Raw genomic sequence first — 16,125 nt, forward strand, 5'->3', positions numbered from 1 at the left:
GAATCCTCAAATCGCTCCCAGCCAGGCCATTGTCACCTAGATATTCCTCTACCACCGTATCTTCAATTAGCCGGCGCCAGCTTGAACCATCCGCTTGAGCATAGCAGGGAGTCTCACCTCAAATACAAACGCCAGCAGACGTGCAGCAGTGACACGACGCTGGCAGATAGCTCCGTAGAGCTTCCTTATCGACCTTCCGCTCTCTCGGCAAGCTTCTCGTTCAGTCCAATAGGCTCGAAAGTTCCCTTCTCCCCTTTCTTCTGTGCCCACACCAGATCGGCCTGGAAGTAGACCACCACACCTCCTCTACCGGTCGCGCTTGCGGTGATGCGGAAAAGTGGCAAGCCTGTACTTTGGTGTGGCTCTCGTATTGCCAGCATCATAAGATCATTCTCGGCGCACCAGCTCTCGACAACGTCCTTGAAATCCGCTTCCACTGCTTCTGCCACCGGCTTTCGCTCTTTTCGGTCAAGCTTCGCGGCAATGTCCTTGGCAATTGGCTTCGCTGGTCCGGCAGCAGGAGGCGCTAGTCGCGACAATGGCGTGTCTTGGTCGAGCAGATCCAGGGCATCGTTGATCATCTTGGTACCCTTAGCCCATTCTTTAGCGACATCAGCATGATCCGACAGCTGATCTGGTAGCTGCTGCTTCCACCATTGGAACCATTCTCCGACTTCTTCAAAATTGGCATCCTCAGAGGTAAGCCACATGTGCAGTGTCGATAGCCACTTTGGGAAGAACTCAGCCACCAGTAACCTAGCCAAGACGTCGCTCTTGAACAAGGGTTGCCACTTGAGCACGTCTTCGAGAGGTGTAAGGTCCTGGTCAGAGGGATTGACATCAAACCTTGCAGAGAGATGTAGAGCCAGTCGCGGAAGGAGATGTCGAATTAAGACATGGTCCAGTTCCAATCGAAGCAAGTCACGCCATTCTGTGAGACCGGGCAGAACACCAAATGAGATGTCCCATGAATCAAGAATCTGACGAAGCCGCCGCTTGAAGTCAACGAGTAACCCACCAGCAGATGCTTTGGGGTCGAGCTGGTACGGAGGTAGGTAAGGCAACCACGGAAAGATCCATGTGTGCGGCTGTGCATGCTTGATTGTCGCATGCTTGTGGTGGTGGTTTCTCTTGCGGGGGTCCCATTGTTGAAGACCCGACGAGAGCTTTGGTACGATAAGTTGATCAACAAGGTGGGCGAAGATGAAGGACGGAAGCAGCGGACGCCAGGATTGCACAAGTGCTGTCATGGGAGAGTGATCGAGGATGTTCCAATGGGTTACAGCTGTTCGAACTTTTGGCAGCCAGACGGTGTACATCAACGATTCGTATGTTGATGTGGCTTTCTGGCGACGTGACCTGCCGTATGACTCGTCCAGACTTTTGTGCCGGCTTGCGGTAGCCAGCTCGTTTTGCTGATCAAGACCAAGAATGACTCGGATTCTGTTGAGGTCCGAAACGAGCTTATCGGCATTCTCCAAAGGCTCCCAGTCTGCTAAACGTTCTTTGAAGGCAGGTGCAACGGCGCCAACCGCAGCATCAATGAGACCGTACCGTTCGATGTCATGCAGGTGATCGTTTTGTATGGTCTCGAGCTTATCTACGAGAGTGGCCCATGGTGACTTGTCGAGCTTATCCTTGTTAAGGACCACCAGCTGTTGTGGCGCCAATTTGAGATCTTCAACAGCTGCAGTGATGTGTTGCAATTTCTCCAGATCTTCCATCGTCTGATCCAGTTCAACTTGATGCTGGCCCTCGTGCTCTTCGATATAGACTTTCTGCTCTTGAATGCCGTGCCATGCCTCAATGAATGCTTCAAGCTCCATGCGTTCTCGCTTGGTAATCCTGTCGGCCTCGGAGTCGGTAGGCATACCAGCCGGAACCATAAGGCCGGCCGCGCTCGTGCGCATCTTCTGTTCGCCGCCGGTAGCATCCAGGATGGAGCTCAACATCTGCGCCGGCACATCCAAGCCCGGCGCAGCAGCCTCTACATCTGCAGCAGTCCGGTACTTGGGCTTTGCCTTCCGTGGCAGTCCACCACGTGTGGTGCCCGCTCCACTGCCTCCCACGCCCCGCTGACTTTTTTTGCGTCTTTCTCGTCGCTCCCGGCGTTCCTCCTCGCTGCTGTCGTCGACCTCTTTGCCCTCCCGCTCCGCTTTCCGCTTCTGCTCTTCCTTATACTGCTTGGTCTTTTCCTTGATTGTGCCCACACCGGCGCCTTGCGGTCGCAACTTCACCTCAATCGGATTGACCATGCCCTCCCCTTCCTTTCCCAAACCTTGGCCCTCCTTATACCCCATCTTGGCCATCATCTTCTGAGCGAACGACATCTTTGCGCCACCACCGCCCGATTTGGCGGCTTTGGGAGGCCGACCACCAGCGGCGCCGTCGAACTTGCGCTTCTGGCTTGCGTCGTCGTCCATGGCTGTGGTCTGAGTGATCATATGCTAGTGCTGGGTAGAGCGGTCGTTCTGGCGAACAATTTCAGGTGCGGTTGCCGAAAGCGTCTCAAAGCAGCTAGCGCCGGAATGGGCCGAGCTACTACTTCACTTCAGGTCGCTCCACCAGAAGCGAGGAGACGACGTGGGACTATGCTACGGATTTGCCCCGGGCTGAACAGTGAGAAACTGGCTGTTGGTGGCACGATGAGCTCTACGCACTGTCATTAAGGCCGATGATGAAGCGAGGCGGAATGAAGCACGATGTACATATTGGCCTGTATAAGGTCCGAAGATATCTGCCTACTCGCTTGTAGGAACACGAACGGCCGACCTGGAAAAGACGATGTCAAGGTTCCGACAATTAAACTGCCCTCCTCGTCCGCTTCTTCGCAGGACTGCTGAGCCCCAGCCCTCTTTCCGTCTGCTCCTCACCACCTTTCCCCAACCCTCCTTCAGGCTTCTCCAAACCACTCGCCAGTCTGCCCCGGCCACCTTTCTTCGCCGGACTCATCAGCCCTGGCGGTGGGCCCTCGTCACCCCCGGCCCCACCAGCTCCAGTGGCAGGCGCCAATTTTGTCTGAGCTCCGAGATCAAGCTTGGGCGCAAAACCCTTAGAACTCGGCAACCCCATTGCCTTCTTCTTTGGCGGCGACGCGAGAAACGAAGTCGTGTTCTCCTTGCCTTGACCCAGCGCCGAGCTGGTGAAGGCCGAAGTCGCTGGTGCTGGGGCAGGAAGCTTGCTGACCGGCGCTTTCCGCTTGTTTGACGGCGCAGGCGCTGGTCTCGATTCAGGGGCCGCGGGCTGTGGCTCTACATCGGTTGGTAGAAGAGAGGAGTTGGTAAGACCTTTCGCTGGTGTAGCGATGCGGGAGCGACGTTTGGTTGGGGCCGATCTTGTCGCAGATTTTGGTTCCTGTTGGTCCTCTGTAGTTGGCTCATCGACAGCGGTGGAGATTGACGGAAGCGGAGGCGCTTTCCCAGGTGTCGCAGCTGTGCGTGGTGCTCTGAGTCTGCGAATCTTAGGCTTGCTTGGGGTTTCTGACGGCGGAGGTGCGGTAGCCAGACCGTCGGCAGGAGTGGCTACAGAGTTCGAGGGTGCATCGGGTTCTGACATTTCCTTGTCGACAGTTTCTGGCTGTGTTGATGCGCTCAGCTCATCGCTCAACACGCTGCTGTCGCTCACTTCGCCATTCTGCGAAAACTCCACCAGTGTTTCCGCCCATCTCACGCCTTTGGCTCCTTCAGGTTTCGTGTCCATCGCGTCATCCTCCGCTCCATCAGCCGCGACGTCGGGATTGCCAAACTGCATCGCCATCTTCGTCAATCGTAATGGAGGCAATATGCTTCCGCCTTTATTCTTGCGCGTGTTGTTCCTGGTCAGCAGAGCCAACTCTTGCGCCTCGGATCGCTTCAAGACTACGCCCTCAGACGCGCTGCCCTTGATAGAGATCTTATTCGGTCCAGGTGTCGTTGATTGCTGCCTTCGTGAGTTCCGGCCGCTTCGCCTCCTGCGAGATCCGACTGAGCTTGAGGCATCTTCTTCGTCAAGGAGCGGCTGCTGTTCCTCTTCTTGCTCTGCTCTGGGTTTCTGCGCTTCAGCATCATCCCGGTTCCAGAAATTGTCGATGAGAGGCTCGTTCTCGCTAAAGGGTGCGCTGGGCTGCTCTGCATCGTGACTTCGTACTGCTTTCCGCGGCGACGGGCTGTTAGCGTCCAATTCAGCCAGGACGTCAGGTTTGGTGGGACTGGCAAGCGCATGCCGGACAACGTCAGACTCCCGGCGATTCTCCAACGACTCCTGCTTGGTAGCAGACATACGTCTAGAGCCTCTGTTCTGAGCAGCGCGGTTGAGGAAAGCCTGAAGAAGTGCAGTGTCGTCCGAGATACGTGGCTTAAACGATTTCCGCGGCGACATCTGCAGCTCCTCAGGTGGAGCGGACGCAGCGCGCTCGAGAGGACTTGAGGATAGTGGGTGGCGGTATTCTGATTCCGCACCAGTCGTGTCATGTTGTCCTCCCGACGATCGATCGGTGGGAAGGGCGCCCTTGAGCGGAGTAAAAGCGATGAGGTGCGATCTCTCGGCTGAAGGCAGGATGGAGCTTGGTTTCATGGGGCTGGTAGACATTCTGCGTGAAGATCTGCGGAGCGGCAGCCGTGGGTGTTGACCTTCGATAGTAGGCGTCGGGCTTGACTGAAGCTTGCTGGAAGCAGTATCGATGACTGGTGCGGTGTTGGAACTGGCGGCGGCGAAAGCATCACGCTCGAATTCATCAAAACTGTCAGACGGAGGATCGAAAGCCTCTCCACCAGATGGCAAAGCTTCGTCTGTGTCCATCGCGTCTGATCCAGAGCCTGAGTCTTCAACATCTTCCCATTCGTGGTCCGTGCCTTTCACTTCTTGCACGGAAGACGTTTCAGCGTACGCTGTGTCCATGTTCGCCAACGCAGAGCGGTCGACTGCCTCCACGTCGCCGGGCTGTTGGGTATCATCCTTCGTGTCAGCTGATATCGGCTGGTCTGCTTGCGGACCCAAGGCGTTGTCTGCAGGAAGAACGGGCGCAAATTGCACGGGAAGCGTTCGCCGTCGTGAGCCGAAAGAGAACAACTTCTCTATCCTTCTCATAGGTCTAGGTCTCTTTGCGGGAGACACAAAGCCGGCGGGTAGAGTGGCATTACTGCCTGTTGGCAGCGGAAGCCGAGCAACAGCTCGGTCACTGTCCTCCAAAGCGGCGCCTCCAACTGACGACCCTTCGAGCTGGATCGCGAGCGCGTCTTTGGATTCGATGTCATGGAGACTGCCCTCATCCAAATCGCCAACTGCGGCAGCCTCTTCTACCTTGCTGTCGAGCGATGCTGTTTCCGCAGCATCCGGTATGGAATTATCATCGACGGTAGAAGTCGCAGAATGTTCATTCGCGTCCAGAAGCTGTGTCACTGCGCTTCGCTCGTCATCTTCCGCATCCGCAGCATGATCCTCATCCCCTGCCTCATTCTCATCTTCCCATCCCGCCTCTTGCCCTCCATCTACCGGATCCACGTCCAGTACCGTGCCGTCCTCATCCAGTATCTCGATCGTAGCCCTCTCGTCTTCCACTGCCACCTCATCATCGCGAACACCCACATCATCTTCCTCAGCTAAAGCAACAATCTCCTCTCCGCCCTGCTCGGCCCTACTCCGCGTGACGATCTTCCTCACCGGGCTCTCACAGCCTTCCCACCCCACCACGCGCGCGCCCATCCCAAAGCTCGACTCCAAACACATCTTCTTCACCGGCTTCATCCCGCCTTGCAACGAAGTCTGCTGTTTCCGTCGTTTCGTCGAGCGGCTCTCATCCTCAACTCCACCATCTGAAGCAGCAGGCTTTAGAGAATTCGCAGGTCGCTTCCACACCTTGCCCACGCGTAAGCGTTGTCGCGAGAAAGGACTGAGAGGTTTGCGCTCCCACGCGCGCGTTGCTTTGGACAAGGTGAGGTTTGAGGGTTGCAGTTGGACGGCGTCGGTTGCCTGCCATTGCGGATGGAAGGCGCCGTTCTGTTGTGGTATGCTTGCTGCATTATCAATGTCTCCAACTGATGTCTCCTCCGCCATCTTTACTCGTGCGCGACAGCAATATGTATGCGTCGCGTGCAGTTCTGGGAGGAAGTGTGTGTTTGGCGTCAGTCGAATCTCGAATAAACACACCAAAGCGGCAAAGCGTGGTTTCCAATCGCCACCAATCACATGATCTGAAACTCCCCGACATATCGCCTACCGTATTGTGAACGACCACTCCAAGACCATTTGAGTACCATCATCTCTCTACTTGCTCTCCCCTCATCCAGAACCCGCCCAACATGGTCGCCGGCAAGACCTCCCCCCAGGCACTCGCCCGCGCCGCGACCTCTCCGAAACTTCCACCCCTCCCCAAACTCCGAGTGCGAAAGCCCGACCAAGCGGAACCCAACCCATGTATTGGCGTGATGAGCAGTATGCTCACCTGCTGGGCGTCTCAGGGACACTCGGCGCAGGGGTGCGCGGTGTTAGAACAGCAATTGCGGGCGTGTATGGACACGAAGGTGCGTTGTTGGAGAAAACACGATGTGGACGGATTCGTGATGAGATGGATTATGCTAATGGCAATGGGACGTACAGAAACCGCACGTCAAGCAGAAGAGCAACATCAATTCGACGCTTTCGAGATTCTATCCGAAAATCATTGGGCCTCATAAGCGGAAATGAAGGAAACGCTGATGGCATGCCATAAGCTGTAGGAAGGATGTACTCCAGAGGATTGGATTTATGGCTGGCGCTGGAAGAAGGCTGTACAGTATTGACGATTAGCGGCATGGCATGGCGTTTGAAGGGGATGGAATGCACGGCGCTCAAAGGTTCCACCGTGGAGTCAGTACTCAGAGTATGGGATGTTCCGCGGACGGAGAGGGCGCAACCTCCTGCTTCTGTACAGCTGTACAGTGGCCAGAGTGCGGAAAGCACAAGTCAGCTTCGCGGATCAAGGGGCGACAAGCTAAGTGTTGCGGAGAGCAAGTGGAGTGAAAATCAAGCGGATAGAGAGCTGTACAAAATGAGATAACCCGTAGCACAGTCCGGCTGCACCTCGCGCACAAAAAATAAGGTCGAAGCATCTCAGGTATTCCTTCGTACAACCCACCCATCAGACCGACACCGCTCCCCGCAACATCGCTCCAAACCTCCCCAGCCGCACCCTCTCCCTACCAATCCTAGCACCCTCATCACACCCATCCTCATCCTCGCGCTCCTCCTCATACCCCTTATACCTGCAGAAACACGTCCACTTCATCTTCGCCTTCAGCCTATCCCACCACCCTTCCCACGCATCCGCATCGCAGAATAACTTCCTCTTGAACCTGGATAAAGCCTCGCTCGATCTGTTTCGCCGAGCCTCGAGCTCGCAGCGCCAGCATTTCGTCCGTTTCATCCGTGTCCGCCAGGTGCCGCGCGCTACGCGATGGCGATGGTGGCGGATGTGGTTGCGAGCGGCGAAGGATATGACGGAGTGGCGAGGGGCAGCGGCGCCGGGCTGCTCTGTTGCGAATGCAAGGCGAGGAGCGGGCCCAGGCTCAGACTCAGCGGGCGCGGCTTGCACGGGGAGAGGTGGCAGAGGTTTGTTGCGCCAGGATGCCATGCGGCGGATCGGATTGGTGGGTGGTGGAGTCTCCGTAAGTGGTGAGACTGGCGGCGTGGATGTAGGACTGTGGCCATTGCTTTGACTGTGCCGGCGTCGATTCTCCTCGCGAGTCGGTGAAGAGCCATCGAGGTCAAAGTCAAGAGCCGCCCGTCCTCTGTGATGAAGTGGTGCTGTCGTGTAGCCTGTGAGCACGTTCTGCTGGTATGGTGGTCGTGGAAAAGGCGTGCCATATCCACTGACTGGAGGCCGCCACATTCGAACCGTCTGTGCAGGAGTTCGGCTCCCGCTCAGACGTCTCCGTAGCTGGCGGAAGAACGTAGGCGCTGGCGGAGCGGGCGTCCATATTTGGCCGCGCCAGCTGGGCAGTCCCTCTGGAGTAGTGACTCGTTCCGGCGGCTTGTATGGCGGCATAGTAACATGCATGGCCTTCGACTCTTCAAAATAAGGCAAGGATGCTGAGGACCTGTTGAGGACCTCATCGAGCGAGAAGCACCGCCGCCGTCTCAAAGCGGCCACCCGTATGTCTTCTGTCGCATATTGGGCTAATTCCGTCGCATGTGAGTTGTCGATTGACCGTTCGGCTGTTCTGGTTGGCGAGTGACGGCGGATGTTGATGGTTGCGAATGGATGAATGGCAGCATCGGTCCCTGCACCATCTGAAGAGTGCTATTTCGACGACCTGCAGGCGCTGTAGGCATCATATGTTGAGCTGTGGTTGCTCGGTGTGGCTTCTGATGAGTCAAGGCGTATTACTGCCGTGGTGTGGTGGTCGAAAGTATACATCTCGGAAGTCTGGTGAGCTGGGGTGCTTTCGACACCAGAGGAATGGCTATGGAGGTCTCAAAATCATAGGTAGCCAGAATTGGCGCGGAAATACACAGACAGGAAAGCGAAGTCGCAGAGTGGAGGCAATCACATGAGAAGGGTTAGGCAGAAGAGAAGGTGCTGTCATCTTTGACCGTACTTGCCGTGCACGCTCCCCCGGAAAGTGAGGGTGTTGAGAACAATTCTTCAGGTAGCGTCTTTGGTCCGATTGAATATTCATCCTCACCTGATATTGCAAGTCTTCTCTTACTGCAGACGTCCCTGGCTTCTCGACACACGTCAACGCCGGATCCCACGCCGCGTTGTCGAAGAGCCAGCAGGCGCTCCTCGTGTCTCTGAAGTGCTCATCAAATGCTGTTTCATGCGTCTTTTCTCAAGTCTCTCCAGGAACGAGTCTCTTGCAATGGACCAGAGACCGTTACTCCCTAACAATGCCACGCGTCCTCAATCCAAACAACACGTTGCCTGTGTGAATTCGATGGTGTACCGCACTGCGATCGCGATTGTGTATCAAAGTCGGACGATCGTAGTATGGCATGGTGGTTCATTCGTAGAGGTGTGGTGTGAATTCCGGACGAAACGCACGATGGATTCCAAACCGGGAAGCTGCACAAGCTACACCGATCAGCAGTCACCCCTTCCACGCTGCAGTAGTGTCGTAAAGCATATGCGTATGACGAAATGCCGTGGTACTGCCGCGGGAAGGTCTTGCTTGTGGGATGGATCTTGATCACTGAGGAGGTCGACGTGGCAGCCTCTCGTCGCTTCAAGTCTGCCGCATGACCTCTGATTCCGGATGGCTCTGCAGCTTCTATCGTCATTCCAAGGCGAGAGACGGCGGCTTCTCTCGCAAGCCGGCAAGGGCGGTTCGGGCGGTAATATGGTGTAGTGCCCTTAGGTCCTGTCGTTGCAGTAGAGACGCAGCTCAAGAGTGTGCGGGTGAGCATCCGTTGAGCTTATCATCTCAGCTCCGTGGTTCTCCAGCGTGCGACTGAAGCGGCACCGTGGTGGATGTTTCTCGTTGTCTCTCCACCATTCTCCTCCGGGCTTGAATGCCGCTTCATTGGCTCAGCGTCCGTTGATCTTTTGCAGGTCTACGGCGCGTAGCCAGCGCATTGCTCGTGAACTTGGAAGCTGGACTCGCATCGCCGTCCTTGACATCCTTGTCAAGCTCGTGCCTCAGCTTGCAGCCCTTGGCATTCCAACATGGCCGCCACGCGTCCGACTTGGCGATTGGGCTTTCGTCGCCAACAGCTCGAGGTTTGGGCAGGTCCGAAGTCTCGGGAGGACGATGCAGCCGTCCGCAAGGTGTTCTGTGACTTGCAAGGAGACTCACTGGTCGCAGTACACGTGCGGCGGCGGCGAGCCAACAATTAGTTGTGCCCAAGAAGCCAAAATCTTCGTCTTGTTGAGAGTTCGATGGTGGAGGCGTCAGTGACAAGTGCCAGGGGATACGGAGTTGTTGGTATGTTTCTGGAACACGCGGGACTTCGAGTCCAGACTCTGCAGCAGGGACAAGTCCAAACTCGATAATTCGCCAGAACACTGATGTCTGCGAGTCTTTCATCTTAGCTCATGGCCCACCTGGGCAGTCAAAAGCGGAATCTGGACGACACCATTCTTCTCCACGTTTATGGAGATTAGAGTCTTTCGCGCTTCCCATCCGTCGATACCGCAGACAATCGCAGGATGGAGCTCTGCACATCCCAGTGGAGTCCAGTAACAGCCATGTGAACACTAGAGGTCAGCATGGCTCGCGTGGCCAACCACGATCGGTATGCTGGGTGCGCCAGAGTGGACGCGAAGGCGTAAAGGTGCATGAATGTAACTGCCGTGTCGTCGTTGATCCATCCGGCCAAGCCGATTCTGCATGCTTGTGTGGATCCCGGATCTCCTGTACTGGAGTGACAGCCCAGCTTGGAGGGAGGGAGGCCACCGGAGGCGGTGATGGCATCGTACAAGGCATAGTTCGACTCACGTTCCTGCTTGAATTCATGCACATCTTGCTTTGGGGTTCTGGCACCGCTCTTGAGTACCTTCCTTATTCGGGCAGCCGCACGAAAGAAAGACCACCAATGGGAGTAAGGGCCATGCCGGTTCGTCTAGATGCTATGCTGATCTCCTCGTCTCTCGAGATGCCTAGATTGCGGGACGAAGTCGTCTGGGTTGTTTTACCACCACGTACTGCGTCATCAATACAAGGTACACGAGACTTGTTCCCTGTAGTCTCTCAGAGCGGGAAAATCTGGCGACAACAACACTGACGCACCCTCGCTTAACGATCAAACACGCCGTCACGTCGTAGCAGGCAGTGGGCGAGATTGTTCCTGACGCTGATTCAGCTGCGAGCAATCGCTGAAGTCACCGCCGAAGTCAAGTCCCCGCCGAAGCCCTCAAAGGGCAATCTCGGAACAACAGCCACCACATCCCGCTGTCACGGGCAACTAGCGGTCGGGCGATACCGTGCGCTGGCAAGTTCCGAAGTCATTTGTAACGCCAATAGTCGAATCCTACAGCACTCTACCTTACACTGTACAGTACTAAGCAGACGAGGCTTGATGAAATGAGAGACGAGACGAGTCTGGATGCCTAACCCTCAGCCAGAGCCGTGCTCGAACATGCCGGATGACCGGTGAGCGATACAGTAGTGCAGTAACATTCTGCCCAACAAGCTCGAAGCAGAGGACCATCTCCCCGCCATTGTGGCATGACCGCAATGGCTGTTCGTTCCAACATGCAGTATCGAGTCGGGAAAGAGGCTTGAGGTCCCGCATGGCTAACGAACACGCATGCCAACCACCGGGTCCACCAGGTCGTTTGTACTGAAAGCACGGGCGTTCAGAAGGGTCACTCCACGTTCGAGAACTCGCCTAGAAGCTCCCGTTGGCGTCCGGACGCCATCGAAGGCGTCAGGCACGTGGAAGCCATCCCAGATACTGATCCCTGCGCTGCCACGTGAAGGGAAACGTTCTACTAGCGCTGAGAGCGGCACACGGAAATTCAATGTTGTGGGGCTTCGAGCTTATGGCCGTGGAGGAGGATCGCGGTGATTGCAGAGGCTGGCGCTGATGTAAAGATCTCTGGCACTTTGGGTCGACCGTCGCTGCTAGGCGGATCTCTCTGCGTCTCGGTACTGCCTGAGCCGAACGGAGTTACGAGTATGCAAGTCACGTCGAGCTCAAGTTCGTCACTGTTCTCTTCATACCGCTTCTGGGTTGGAAAAGCTTCCTGCTCATCCCACGCTTACCCTAGCACGCTGCTCACGGGCACACCACGGTAGTTGCTGTCTAATGTGCGCTGGTGCCAGCCAAGGAAGCACACGCCGGCGATAGAAGTCCGCACTAATGGCTGCCAGTGGACGCTTTGACGAGGGGCATGGGCACTCATGCGCCTCATCTATAGCGGCAGCATTTGAACAAGGGGAGCTGCCCACTGCGTGTGCACCTATTGGGTCAGAATCCCAATTGAGTTGGGCTGGCACTGCTTGCCAAAGGCGAGCTCTGTGAGCTAGTTCAGCAGCGTACAGTACCCACGGCGGTCAAGGCCATGCAAAGTACGTCGAGCCGGCCCCGGGCACATCGAACGACCGCTGACTTGTCAAACCGGCTTCGGCGATATCGCTTCCTTTGTGTGCCAGATGACTCGATACGCAATTTGGAAGGCTGCGGCAGGCCACTATCATGCCCTACCTTCCAGCTACTGACGATTCATTTTGATAGCACGACCGTCCCGCCCTTCGGTTCGACGTCAGACTACCCCTGCAGACAGGCGGGACTAGTTGGCTGGATGCACACAAAGGTTAAAAGCAACGTGCTGCCCGCCGGCTCTCGCCCGCCGCCGAAGTGTCAACCCGCAGCCGTTTGAACAACCAAAGCTTACAAAGAACAGTTCTCACCTGTCCACTTGGACGGCTCTAAACCAACCTCTTCCTCTGCCTTGGCGTGGTTTCACCGGTTCCCATCCCACTTGTCTGGACCGATCCACTTGGAACTCTACTCTCTCTGTTCTTCGTTTCTCCGCAGTCCGATATCGAACAATCCTCATGGCTCCGCCTAGAGCGCCACTCGCGCAGAGTGAGTCGAAAGCACGCTTTTTTGAGAGACTAGGTCTGGACGAACGGAATGAACAGCATCGTCGGTTATATGCAATGATGAAGGTCGGACGTTCTGCTTGAAACGGATCAGCTGTTGACTGGTTGCAACATCCGCTCACAACCTAGCAGGAAGAAGCAGTCGAAGGCCGTCGAAGAATAGCAGCCACTCCTGCGTCGCTGGCACCACAGTTTCAAAACGACCCAACGGTGGAGCCTCCATACAGCAGCTCTCAGATCAGTGAGACCGCGATTCATCGAGAGATCTTGCAAATCTATGCCCGTGCGCGACGCGAAACGAGACCCATCTACGACCTTGGGAGAGACACCGCCGGCATCGAAGAAGAGAATTGGGTTATCAGGTGGATGCTGTGGCATGTGTTTCGTTATCGCGACAATCGCAACAAGAACCGACGGACCGCTTCACCAGGAGACGAGCCTGATTCCAGTGGTAACATGAGTCCGGACGGTGGTTCGGGTAGTGCTGGAAGCAGTCAAAGTAGGTCCACGGCACGATGGAAGAGCACGCTCATTGCTGACTTGACCTCTTAGCTCCCACTACGACTCAGGCAGCCCCGGGTCCATCACGGTACTACGATCCAGTCCGAGACACATAAACACGTTCTATCACTCCATCCGGCGCCGCAGACATCTGGAGCTATACCTGATGGCAAGGGTGCTGCGTAGATTGGCCGACCCCTTCTCAGCTTTCGAAGCCGTGTCGACCTTTGGAGGTTTCGAATCGTCGCCCATCAGCACGACCAACCTTGCAGAACGGTCACGCATCTCATGAAGCACCTTCGACCGTCCTCGGCGTAGCTGTACGTCATTATAGGTTCCTGATTCTCCTCAAGGAGATGGCTTTCCTCGGGCTATCGAAACCGGACGTGCCAGCCGAACAATTGTGTTCCACCGGCTTACTCAGGCATTCCAAATTCAGTCTTCCTGACCGTGCAAGTCTTGATCGGTGGCTGCACAACCGCCGGGGCGTTGGGACAATAGGACGATTGACCACGAAGTCCATCACCAAGCCAGTCTCCGCAGCCAACCGTCAGCCAAATGATATCAAAAGATATTTAGCGACAGTACTGGCTCTGATTAAGCCTCTCCTCGCGTCTGAGCTGTCCATCCGATTATCGTAATCATCTCAAGGTCGACTGCTTGCCCGAAGCCCCACGTTCAGCCGTCTAGTGTTGTTTTGCAACAGACAGAGCTTGGAGAGCAAGAGAAGTGAGGTTGGAAAAAGCTGGCATGGACATTGCTGTTTGTAGAAGCGATCGTTGGTATTTCGATCTCTACTTCCCAAGCGATATGATCAGCATCCAATGCTGAGGTTGTTTGGCCCCGGGGAGGCGGAGTCAGGTCCTTCCAATGTACCGTGTACCAGAAGAGCGGGATTGCGGAAGCGCTACAGCTGGCGTTCTGATGGTTGCCTATTAGTTTTACAGTGTTCACTGCAGGATGTTTAGCAGAGGACGTTCTTCGTGAGCCAGCATTACTGACCTGGTCAAAATCCGACTGGTACTTCCAGTCACTGGCCACGAGTACCCCTTCCAGCCTGTCTGCCGTGCAAGCGTTACCACAGTGTTATGTGTAACGATGCCCCATCCGAGGTCGTGAGACCAAGGTTGCGTTCGAGTTGCTTGTTGCCCATGCCACGATCCGTTGTACAATTATACTCGAGCGTGGTCTTATATCCGCAGTTTCGGACTTTAGCCTCCATCTTATCTCAGATAAGATCTTGACGACATGCATCGTGGCGTTGCCCATCGACCTTGCGATTTCTCTCATACCGTCAACAGCAGTCTAGTTCTGGATGCGAGGGATCAGGACTACACAGCCTTATATCTGTGCTCGCTGTCTGCGGGCGAAGAGCACTGCCAGTCATGAACATCCCTTCGTCCGCGTCCGGCATGCATCTGGCTCATCACGACAATCGCCATCTCAGGATGGACCGGCAGCGGCCAAACCCCAGGCGAAAGAGAAGGGCGCGATGTCAAGACGTCTTTCCGAGATGAGCGAAGAGAGTATAGAGACAGGGGGCAGAAGTGCACGAAAAGCAGTCGAAGAAGCCGGCTTCAGTGAGGAGCTGAGGAGGCAGCTGGAGGACAAGATTGCCAATGCGAGCTTCAGAAGTGACAATGCTCAGGCATTTGCGCAGGCAAATCTGCCTGCAAGTGCCGGTAGAGGGATGAGGGATATCGCGGCTGCGAGGCCGTGGACCGGGCAGGAGTCTACAGAAGATGCATCACTGCGAATGTTGACAGATGCGCATAAGCCTTTGCGATCGCCGGCACGTATACCTGGCGTACGAGGTCCGCCCAGCAAGATTGACACCGGACGACCGAGTGGCAAGCCGCAAGCTGGAGTGAGACTGGCCAATGCTCGTGACAGGACGTCGATGTACGAATATGCCAAGGACTCTGGTCTGTCGGAGGAAGAGCGAGAGAAGCTACGCCAGGAGATGAAGATGCGCTTCGCTCCCAGTGGACGCTCTGCGCCGGCAACTGTGCAAGGTCTTGCCTCTCTTGCGAACCAGAGAATAGACGATGCCATCGCGAGCGGCAAGTTCAAAAACCTGCCTCGTGGACAAAAGATCGAGAAGGACCACAATGCAAATAGTCCTTTCATCGACACTACGTCGTATTTGCTCAACAAGATCATCCAGCGACAGGAGATATTGCCGCCGTGGGTGGAGAAGCAGCAGGAACTGGTGTCGACGGCTACGAAATTCAGAAGTCGGCTACGGGCAGACTGGAAGCGGCATGCAGCCAGAGTAATATCCAGTGGTGGTGGCGGTTTGGATAAGCAGATGCAGCTTGCTGAAGAATACGCTTTGGCTGAGAGCGTCTACAACCCGACCAAGAAGAAGGAAGAGACGCTGAACGCTGTCGACAATACCGGCCACTTGTCTCAGATCTCCGTCTCAGGAGAGCTCAAGGCGTCGGATCCGGATCCAACAATGTCAGTACAGGACGAGGAGACGCACGTGGAGAACGAGATCAAGATTATGGAGCAAAGCTTCAATGACGACGGTTCGCTCAAAGCACAACCCGACAGCACTGTCAAAGTCTCAGTGGAGCAGCCCGAACAGCATGCCGGCGCTGCGAAAAGCGCCCCATCACCTCCCCGCCAGCCTACTGTCCCACTCTTTCGCGACCCGAACTGGGAGAAGACCGAGCATGGCTATCTGAATGCTGCAATCAACAACCTCAACAACCTGGCACGAACCTACAATCTGATGGCCCCGCCCATAGCTCGCAAGCCATACTACTACCTGGACCGCGAACTGAAGGCTTGTTACGCTGACGTTGCTCCTCAACTCGCCCTCGCTATCAAAGAGCGTGCTCTGGCGCCGAAGGTGAAAGGTGTGGAGATCGTCGGCCATCGACCGGGTGGCGTGCTAGACAAGTTCAGTATGGATCACAAGGCGACGGTGTATGATGACAGGAGACCGGAGTATGGGTTCAAACAGTTCTGGAAGGACTTGTTCGCGAAGACTTAGATGTAGATATGGTTTGATGTAGCGCTTGTCTGTTCGATGCCTTTGGTCACAGTATAAGCGTACTTTGCGTTACACCATGCGTCAATAGAAGAGACCGACATGCACCTCCACCTTCCT

At 55.7% G+C, this 16,125-nt stretch overlaps 6 protein-coding genes across 6 annotated transcripts; 3 read left to right on the forward strand and 3 right to left on the reverse strand.

Moving 5' to 3' along the window:
- Positions 1-185: 185 nt before the first annotated feature.
- On the reverse strand, positions 186-2,423 carry LTR77_001331 (uncharacterized protein; the record flags this gene model as incomplete). The annotated part of the gene is made up of 1 exon (XM_064798593.1): positions 186-2,423. The coding sequence occupies one exon, from the start codon at positions 2,421-2,423 to the stop codon at positions 186-188; it is 2,238 nt and encodes a 745-aa protein (XP_064662920.1).
- A 379-nt stretch (positions 2,424-2,802) lies between these two features.
- Positions 2,803-6,030, reverse strand: LTR77_001332 (uncharacterized protein; the record flags this gene model as incomplete). The annotated part of the gene is made up of 1 exon (XM_064798594.1): positions 2,803-6,030. One exon carries the CDS (start codon positions 6,028-6,030, stop codon positions 2,803-2,805), a length of 3,228 nt encoding a protein of 1,075 aa, XP_064662921.1.
- A 245-nt stretch (positions 6,031-6,275) lies between these two features.
- On the forward strand, positions 6,276-6,660 carry MRP10 (40S ribosomal protein mrp10; the record flags this gene model as incomplete). Its single annotated transcript, XM_064798595.1, has 2 exons — positions 6,276-6,497; positions 6,574-6,660. 2 exons carry the CDS (start codon positions 6,276-6,278, stop codon positions 6,658-6,660), a joined length of 309 nt encoding a protein of 102 aa, XP_064662922.1.
- A 433-nt stretch (positions 6,661-7,093) lies between these two features.
- Positions 7,094-7,999, reverse strand: LTR77_001334 (uncharacterized protein; the record flags this gene model as incomplete). The annotated part of the gene is made up of 1 exon (XM_064798596.1): positions 7,094-7,999. One exon carries the CDS (start codon positions 7,997-7,999, stop codon positions 7,094-7,096), a length of 906 nt encoding a protein of 301 aa, XP_064662923.1.
- A 4,456-nt stretch (positions 8,000-12,455) lies between these two features.
- LTR77_001335 (uncharacterized protein) lies at positions 12,456-13,120 on the forward strand (the record flags this gene model as incomplete). Its single annotated transcript, XM_064798597.1, has 3 exons — positions 12,456-12,569; positions 12,636-13,002; positions 13,056-13,120. 3 exons carry the CDS (start codon positions 12,456-12,458, stop codon positions 13,118-13,120), a joined length of 546 nt encoding a protein of 181 aa, XP_064662924.1.
- A 1,397-nt stretch (positions 13,121-14,517) lies between these two features.
- LTR77_001336 (uncharacterized protein) lies at positions 14,518-16,008 on the forward strand (the record flags this gene model as incomplete). The annotated part of the gene is made up of 1 exon (XM_064798598.1): positions 14,518-16,008. The coding sequence occupies one exon, from the start codon at positions 14,518-14,520 to the stop codon at positions 16,006-16,008; it is 1,491 nt and encodes a 496-aa protein (XP_064662925.1).
- Between the last annotated feature and the right edge of the window lie 117 nt (positions 16,009-16,125).

The sequence above is a fragment of the Saxophila tyrrhenica genome, assembly GCF_035928015.1.
Source record: "Saxophila tyrrhenica strain CCFEE 5935 chromosome Unknown scaffold_2, whole genome shotgun sequence".
NCBI lineage: Eukaryota > Fungi > Ascomycota > Dothideomycetes > Mycosphaerellales > Extremaceae > Saxophila > Saxophila tyrrhenica.